The 9,084-nt window shown below is 39.5% G+C and overlaps 1 protein-coding gene across 1 annotated transcript; it reads right to left on the bottom strand.

Annotated features, from left to right (window-relative positions):
• Nucleotides 1-1,994: 1,994 nt before the first annotated feature.
• Nucleotides 1,995-5,268, bottom strand: LOC309882418 (CDC42 small effector protein 2-B-like; the record flags this gene model as incomplete). The annotated part of the gene is made up of 4 exons (XM_082769504.1): nucleotides 5,198-5,268; nucleotides 3,208-3,420; nucleotides 2,660-2,761; nucleotides 1,995-2,069 (listed from the first exon to the last, which is right to left on the bottom strand). The coding sequence occupies exons 2-4, from the start codon at nucleotides 3,259-3,261 to the stop codon at nucleotides 1,995-1,997; spliced, it is 231 nt and encodes a 76-aa protein (XP_082625630.1). The 5' UTR covers nucleotides 3,262-3,420; nucleotides 5,198-5,268.
• Nucleotides 5,269-9,084: the final 3,816 nt, after the last annotated feature.

Raw genomic sequence — 9,084 nt, 5'->3', positions numbered from 1 at the left:
TATAACCCATTTTCTTCATCACAGCTGTCCTATGTTTATTTTTTCTTGGCAGGTATGGACTAATGAATACATGAATTCAGTTTAATAGCAGATGAATTAGAATGTATTTTTAAAGAATAATTTGGCCACTTTATGCTTCCTCAACAGTATACAGGATTTAACTTCTTTGAACTCTGCATCCTAACTAGCTTGCTGGAATAAGTCTGAAGTTAGAAGACAAAAATATGAAAGTGTTTAAAAAGCTAAGTTTACAGTTAATGTGCTAATTTTAAAAGGTATTAAAATATGGCATGTATTTAATTCAAAAGCAAGGACCTAGAAAGATGTGGGGCATTAGAGTTCTCTTTTACTCTTTTATGTGGTTGCTGAATGCAATGATCAGCTGTTGACTACTACAGAAAGTAGCATTCTCTTCCTCTTTGGCCCTTAAAGATGAAATATGGGAAGGAAGCATGGGGAAAATATTTCTTTTTATAATGCATACAGAAACCTACCTTTCGCGTTTTAAGTTACCTAATATACTCAGAATAGGCAGCCTAAGACTTAAGCAAAGCCAGTTTAAAAAAGTATCATAAGCCACAAACATAATCATTGAAGTTAAAAATCTGCCTTCCAAAAATCTAGCTGGCAAATCTTTTGGTTTCTTGTTTTTCATGAAAAAAGTTTAATGGATGATCTTATGCCTAGAGCAAGAAAGGGAGAGGTGCACTGACTTTCGGTATAACTGGTGCTGATTTGGCAGTAATTTAAAAAGTTGTGTTTAGTTAATCCCACAACAGCAAACTTCACAAGTTTCTGCACTGACAGTCATTCATAATTTTAAGTTAGAACAGTTGTCAGTGATGTGATAAAAGGAAAATCTCTATTTAAGCAGTTTTGTCAGTTCTTATTAGTTTTTCTATTAAGTGATATAAGAGATAAACTGTAGGTTGCGTATGGCTAAATATCCATATTTATAAAGCACTGGAACTCTAAAAGACAGTTTCCATTTAATATTCTCCTGACTATCATTTAAATTATACTTTATTTAACCCATATCATTTAAAATCATATATAAGAAAGACTTCAGTTCATCTAAGAAAATAGTTTCGAAATTAAAGAGACAGAAGCAAGAGATACCCCTTCCAGTTCCGTGCAGTTATTGTTACAGATAGGTAATACAGGGAGCTCTTAAATGTATTTAGCTTAAAATTCAATAGTATTCATGCAAAATTAGCGTAAAGTTGTGAGCATACTGTAGCACCACTTCAAATTAACTGATACCTGATATTAGTTTTGTTGTATTAATAATACCTGTCAGTTATACTAGTGCACATATAGAGGGGAGGCAGGCCAGTAACTGAGAGAAATGGTTGTTTTTCTCTAAGTGGGTAGGTCTGCAAAACCTGCCTTTTAAGCTACAACAGCGTTATCACAGCAAGGCAGAAGTTTCACTGGGTTTTGCAGACTCAGCTAGTTACATCACATTAGAGTTGGTTTGCTATTGAAAGTCATGGAGAAAAATACTAAAGCATAACTCAGTAAATTAATGCCTTAAATTGTAAGTCATCCAAAAATTAGGTCAGAAGTTATGTTATAGGCTACAAGACCCTACTTAGATATTCAATTTAGCCCACATAGGAAGTACAAATATGTTATCTTCCAATTAAAAATTAGTCTTGTTTCTTGAGGGGAAGAGACAGAGAGATAACAAAACCCCAGACAATTCATGCCAACTTCCAGTCCCATCCTACAAGACGACTTTGAGGTTTTTGGAATACAGCCAGGAAGTCATCCAGTGACAAATTACTGTTGCTACCATGACAGACTGTTTTTAAGGATAATTTCCAGTAACTCCTTCAGAAGCTATTGTGCAAAGAACGCAAAAGCTCGCACTGACCTATTATAATTCAAGTACTCTCTCTACTTCATGATAAAGAGGCTTTAGAGAATATGAAATCACAGTCCAGGAGATCTTCTTAAGACAGGGCAAATGTCAGACTTCTTTCAATTTCCTATAGCTCAGCAGTTGCTGAAGTGCCATTTGTGTAACCACCTTTAGACTTCATGTGGTCCTGAATTGATGCAGTCTAGAAGAAGAAGGGGTAGACTGAGTTAGAATTAGAACATTCATCTTACAAAGTCTGGTTGTCAGAACAATTTCTAAAAGCATAAATTTGAAGAAGCAGACAGTGCTAGGTCCCAGTAGCAGTGGGGAGAAATAGTAACTAAAAAAACAAACAAACAAACAAACAAAAAAAACTAGAAAAACTACCTAGAAGTTCTGTGTTAAGTCAGTGCACGAAATGGGTATTACTGTCCAACATCCAGCTGTTCTTACATCTCTCAACATGGCACAACTTTGATTTTGGGTGATGTGAAATCTGGACCTAGTATCAAGTGCTTCCACAGAATCATTACCCCAAAGGGTTCACTTCACACACAGAGACACTGGGGAAGTCAGATCATCCTGTGGAACGTATCTTCTACAGTATCTTATACTTACAAACTGAGGGGCATTTCGGGGGGGGGGGGGGGGAAGGGGAGGGGTGAAAGGGGTGTAGGGTGAACACAAAGACAGATATTTTGTCCTTCCATGATATTATCTAGTATTTTAGTATCTACTGGCTCTACAGGATACTGAGCTGAGATTGCTGCTTATCCAGGAGCACACACTTACTGATGAAAAGTCACTACTCATCTCTCTTGTCCCAACATGCGCATTGTGGACGAAGTTCATTGGTTCTCCTATCATGTTCCGGTCCAGTCTCCGACGCCTCTTCTATAAAAAGAAAGATATCTTATGTTTCTACTCAGAAAATATGGGGCAGCTTTCAGACAGAAACAAGGAGCGGCAAACAAAGAAAAACAGGCAGTTCTGACCCCCCAGTGACTCCTTGTGGCAACCAGGCTGAAGCTTTACACTCGTCACACTATGAGAGGGTCAAACGCACCTTTATTACTGCTACTTGATTTTTAGCAAAAGCTTTCTTGAATTTTGGAAAAAGTCAATCCCCTACATATAGGGTCTGAGAACTGCAAACAATCATACTGGCAAAGTTTCTGACAAACAACATATAAAGCTTAAACACAGCATAACCATATCCATTCTTAGCTTTTCTATTAATCCAATTTAATAAAACAACATGATAGTAAAAGCGTTTCACATTATAACCAAAAGATAAAATTACAAATATGATAAAAGATGGGATTTGTGCATCTACCTACCGGCTGGGGTTGTTCACCATTGCACCAGTTAAAACAAACCAGGAATTCAGTCATTTTATGTTTTCAGTAGGTTATACGGTCTTGTTATTTAATAATTTCTCTGGGAGTTAAAGCGGTACAAGGACCAAGATGCGGTTCCTAAAGTGAGTTTAGGAAGGAATTGCTTGAGCAGATTCACAGATAAAGATCACAGAAAGCATCTGATGAGTATACCTAGAAAGAAATTATTTAATTTATACTAAAATATCTAAAGTTTTGTAACAGTTATTGAGCAACAGACATTTCAACAAGCTGAAACAAGTCTGTAAGAGAACTGTTTTAGACATACCTCCATCGAGTAGCAGTATCAATTTAAAAATCACTAGGTTCACATCAGAAAACAGCATGAACAAGCATGCACATTTATTCCCAGATAGAAAGTAGAATATATTCTAGCGTCTTTACAGAAGTGTAATTAAAGCAACACAAGAATTAAACTTAGTCTTGTTTAACAGTCAATAACCCTGTTGTAACTAGAGCTGGCCAAAGCTTCTCAACTATTTAGTATTTCCAGAAAGAACAGCTTAGAAGCACAACAGACTGAATGATTAAGCTTCACAAATATTTGCAAAATAAAAGTATTCTTACATCTTACATAGTTGCTCTTCACAGACACAGAGAAGTTCAAAGTAAAGAGAACTCTACAACACCAAAAAGCCATTAAACCAGAAAAAAAAGGAAAGCTTTTTTTTTTTTTTTTTTTTTTTTTAAATCAGCAACAGAACCAGTTCATCAGACAGAGCCCAGAACTTCCCAGAACACGTAGAACGATGAACACAGCAATCCCAAATCAGAATCATAAACAGGAAACTCATGGACTATACAAGTCCTAAAGCTATGATAAAACCCAATAGTGTAGTGTCAGTGACTTGTTTATTTTTATTTTTAAGATACATCCCCCTTCGAATCAAGCCCAGGCATCACATCAATATTTTCACATCCTACAGCATTCAAACAATGTAATAACAGGTCAATTTATTAAGAAGCTCTTTAAAAAGCTTACAGCTTAACAGAAGTTGCAACACCATAAATTCAGTCTTTCTAAATCAATACTGAAGTCCTCACAAACTGCATAAACTCCCCCTATTGCAGGCATTTCTTATGTAGTCCCACAATTATGTAATTAGCACATTAATATCTTTCACCTTTGTAGTTCTATTTCACTTTGTCACTTCTCACACTTGAAGCAGATTTTTTAAATTTCTGCCATTTATCTTTCAAAGCGTTTGTGACATTTGCTTCCTAGCTTTAGGTGGTCTATATGATGCATTATTGAAGAAATTAAAACCTCCGTTATATCCTGTGTGGTTTTAATACAACTCATTAGCTGGCTAAATGATCATTTTTCACCCTGCTTCATCCTCTCACAAAGGCCTTTATCACCACTGGTGTCTTGTATGGGTGCAGCAAAGCAGGGACAGTGGTCCCCACAACTGCAAGAACACGCAGAAACCAAAGCTTTTGCCCACACTTCACAGAAGCTGCAGACTATTTGGGTTTAGTGCATGTTAAGGAGATTATCAAAGCTAAGATTTTCTAAAAAATCACAAAGTGTGTCACTGTACCCTAATAACCTATTTCAAAAGCAGACTTACTGGGGGGTCAAATGAGTTTACCAGAGTCAAATTAGACATAGGAACATCCCCATCCCAAAATAGTGGCCATACACCTGCTCTCCTCCTGCTGTACCCCACAGCCTTCAGCCTCAGCAGCACGTACCTGTGTGTCACCCACAGCTCCAGGCGTCCTGCCGGGTGCCACCTCCTCATTCAAGCACTGGCAAGCAGCCAGTTCCTGCCTCAGCAACCCTAGCACATTTGCAGTTGATATTCCTTGATTATAATCCTGACAGCTAAACAAGACCACTGTGGTGTGAATCCGCACCCCAGGATGATTCCTTTGCTCGGTAACTTGCTGCAGAAGTCTATCTGGCAGTGCACTTCATGCTTACCTACAGGTGTCAGAAAAGGAGAATGGAAGCCAAAATGGTGCTCTGGTTTGGCGTGAGATTTGTACAGCAATGCAGTTTTCTCAGCGCTACCCATCCAGCCTGTGGCTCACTTCCACTCCTGCGGCAGCCCTGCAGGTGTCATCCTGGCAAAGAGCAGTGCTGAACGTCTTCCTGTTGTGTTCTGCAACGGGGCTCTTCTTTTCCTCTGCATGAGTCAGGGTGTCATCCTCCCAAACAGAAATGTCTGCACAAGGGCACGGGACACCACCTTCCTCCCGGAGACTCAAGGTTTCCACAGTAACTGGAAGAATTTAAAAAACATCTTAATGTGCTCAGGCTCGCCCAAGACTAATAAAAGCCAACAAGAATCCCAAAACCGAGGAGAAAACAACGTTTTGTCACTGTTGGCACACAGACCAGAACCGGACAATATCCTGTTGTTCTTTCTCTCTGTTTTTCCCCATAGCAGCAGCAGCATCAAGAAGAGAGAGACAAAGGGCCAGGGAAACAGCTAGCACGCGCAGACACAGATGTTGAATACGATGGCCAGCATACACAGCCACGCTCCGTGGCGTGTAAGCACCCCAGAGCTTTATGAACATTTAGATATATTTTACTGAGTGTAACATGCAATTTGTCCCACCATTGCTATGCATTAAAAAGTATTGAAAATAGCCCTGTGTTTTACTTATACTAATTCTATAGGAAGTGTAGAACATTCTCCTGAATGAAAACAAAAGGATCTCCCCTTTCCATTGACAGGAGATGAGCACCATCAGCTTAATAACAGACTAAACATATCTGTTCTCCACAGTTGTCCTACAGACTCAAGGTCTGGTCATGAGATCCCTTTCTGAGGGATGTTGGCCTCTCTGAGATCCCCCTGCTCTGTGCCTGGAATGTGTGTGTTATGCTGGCTTTGCTTGTTTTACTGATATGGTGCTAAAATCCTGAAATGGCTGTATGGGTATGCATCTGAATGGCAAGGTATGGAAATAATAATAAAAAAAAAGACAGTGGAACTTGTAGATAACAATTAGTTTAATTAGCTTTGAGCATGGTGTGAAACTCGAGGTGCCTCCAAGTCACCTCGCTCCACCACAGGTGAAGATTTCAACCAAGCACACCAGAACCCTTTGGAAGGCCCTCGGAGCCGCGCAGTTACAACGCTGCTCTAGAGGCGCGGAGCTGCGCGGGGACAGCCCCTCATCAGCTAATTGCAGGCCCCTCATCAGCTAATTGCAGGCCCGTAATTACGCGCAGGGCCGGGCACAGGCAGCGGCAGGGCACCCCGCGGGCCGAACCACCGCAGCGCCTGAGGGGGGCCGTGGCGCAGCACCCCCTGGATTTCCTTGTCCCCCCCCCGCCTTCAGGGCGCGTTGGTGCAGCCCCAGGCGCGGCCGCCTCCCCTCCAATGAGCGCCGCCGAGCGGCCGAGCCGCGGCCCTATCGGGCGCGAGCCGGGCGCTCCCCGCCCAATGGGCGCGAGGCTCCCCGCGCCGCGCGCTCCCGAGGGGCGCGCGGGCGGAGGGGGGAGGGGGAGGCGTGTGGTGCACGAGCACCACCCAGGGGCCGCAGGGGCTGGTAGTAACGGCCTGAAATGGCCGTTTAAATTTGAGGGCGGTTTAACTGAACGTTGGGGTGCGGGCACAGCATTCCCAGCAGGACGAAGTTTATTAAATTACAATTAGACTACTTGGATTTAATGGAATTTTAAAAATGCTTACTCCTGCAGGTCAGGGCGCTGGAAAGCCAAGCTCAAAATTAAAATAAAGGGGGAAGAGCGGTGCTGCAAAGCAAACAGCAGGTGGCAGAAGGCATCTACCAAAGCACAGTTGGTGATAAATCAACGAGGGAACTGACGTGAAGGAATCCGAACAGCACAGTTAGAGGAACAACCTTCATATTATTTATGCTCTTATCACACAGCCTAAAAACAGATCAAGTATTCTGTTGCCATTTTCCACAAGGAAGCATATGTCTTATGAACGTGGCAGAGTTACCACTGCCAGCGAAAAAGCCAGATTTCACTGAATTAAAAAATTATCTAATGTGAACCTGAACGGTGATGGGAGGGGGTACCCGAATTAAGTATCCAGGTTAACAATACTAATGAGAGAAGCCCAGGAAACCAAGATTCCCCAATCAGCACTGATAATCCACGTATTAATCCACTCGGAAAGCAGAAATTCAAAGCAATACTGCACATACAAGTATTAATTCCACCACAGTGACTTGATAACTCAAAAGTAAGTCGTATACCAAGTATGAAACAGTACAATGAGATTGTTTTAGACCTCTGATTTTATCTGTTTCTCTAAGCAATACGTTTAGCTATACTTCTTCACCTGGATTAAAAAAAAAAAAAAAAAAAATCAATACGAAAGTGTCCAACACTACGTTTATCTAATTGATAAATCAGTTTTTACTAAAGCCAAACAAGACTAAATGCATACAACAATAAGATTACTCAATTTAGCTGTAAATGCATTAGATGCCAGTACACTGTAGTTATATTAATCCAACATTTACTTTTTATGCATTAAAACATAATAGTATCATTTGAAAGACTAGTATCTAATGGAGATAACAAATCATAGTTTTAACTGGCATAATTAAGAGTTCATTGAATTAATAAAGATGTTATATAAGCTGCTCAAACTTTCCCCAATTTGTTTTCCCCCATTTAATTTTAATAAAATCTCTATCTAAAAGTTTTTTATTCATACAAGAACAGAACTTTCTACAATTTTAAGGTAAAACTACCAACTATATTTTCACATGTATTTGCCTGAGGAATCAAACACTGCAAGCTTCATTTGCTCAGGAATTCCAAAGAAATGCTGTAACATGCAATTGCAAAAGCATCAATTTCTGTGCTTAGAATTCTCATTTTCAGTAACAGTGGACATGATTTTTTTTTGAAAACAAACAAACAAAAAACTTCAAAGAACAAACAAGCAAACTACAGAAGAAAACAAACAAACAAACAAACAAACAGAAAACAAGAGACTACAGCTTGAAACACTAAATTGGATACTACATGAGGCAACAGAAAACAAGAAATATTAAAGGAAATTAATTCAGATTAGTATACTTCATGGAGGCATCTAATTCCATATTATACTTTAATAAGAATAGTTCAAATTCCTAGATTCTAGTTTTGAAGTTACGTTACAAAATAATAATAAAAAAAAATTAAACAGTATTTATGTACATTCTGCTCCAAAAATGGACTGCAGAAATTCTTTACATTTCTTTTAGAAATACACATAAACCACAGCACAGGTCAACAATCCACTGGCAATTAAGACAAGACAAAATCAACTTAAAGAAAATACATCTGCGGAAAGTTTTAATCTATTACTACTTCAGTAACAGCATTTCAGTGTTGCTTCAGACTACTTTAAGGAATTTGTTCTTGCTCCAAAACATCATTGCAGTTGACTTCATGTTGAATGACCACTTGTTACAGTAGGTCTTTCACAGAAAAAGATGAATATTAGCAGTGGGAAATTAGGACTTCAGAAAGTTATGAGTCTAGGCATGTATACAACGTGTAAATCATCTAAAACTGAAGAAAACCACCCCTCTGATGCCCTACCATACATGCTTTGTAGAAAGTTTCACACAGCCTACCCTTCGTCTTACTTCAAAGCGTGCCATTTACATTACTACTTAAAAATAACAGACACAGCACAATAGTTTGTTAGACTATTTGACCAAACAGTTTAAAGCTTTTTTGCCAGTCTAAACCAGGTGTGTGTTCCTTTGAATGGGAATTCACACTGAGTGCTGCAAGTAATTAAACTCAGAGAGATGGATATCAACCTCCATACAATATTTATCATCAGTATTCACTAATAGTTTGTTATGCTGCCCTCACAC

Source organism: Aythya marila (genome assembly GCF_965140915.1).
Source record: "Aythya marila genome assembly, chromosome: 11".
Classification (NCBI taxonomy): Eukaryota; Metazoa; Chordata; class Aves; order Anseriformes; family Anatidae; genus Aythya; species Aythya marila.
The sequence above is the reverse complement of the archived record's forward strand: the minus strand, read 5'-3'. Positions and strand labels throughout refer to the sequence as shown.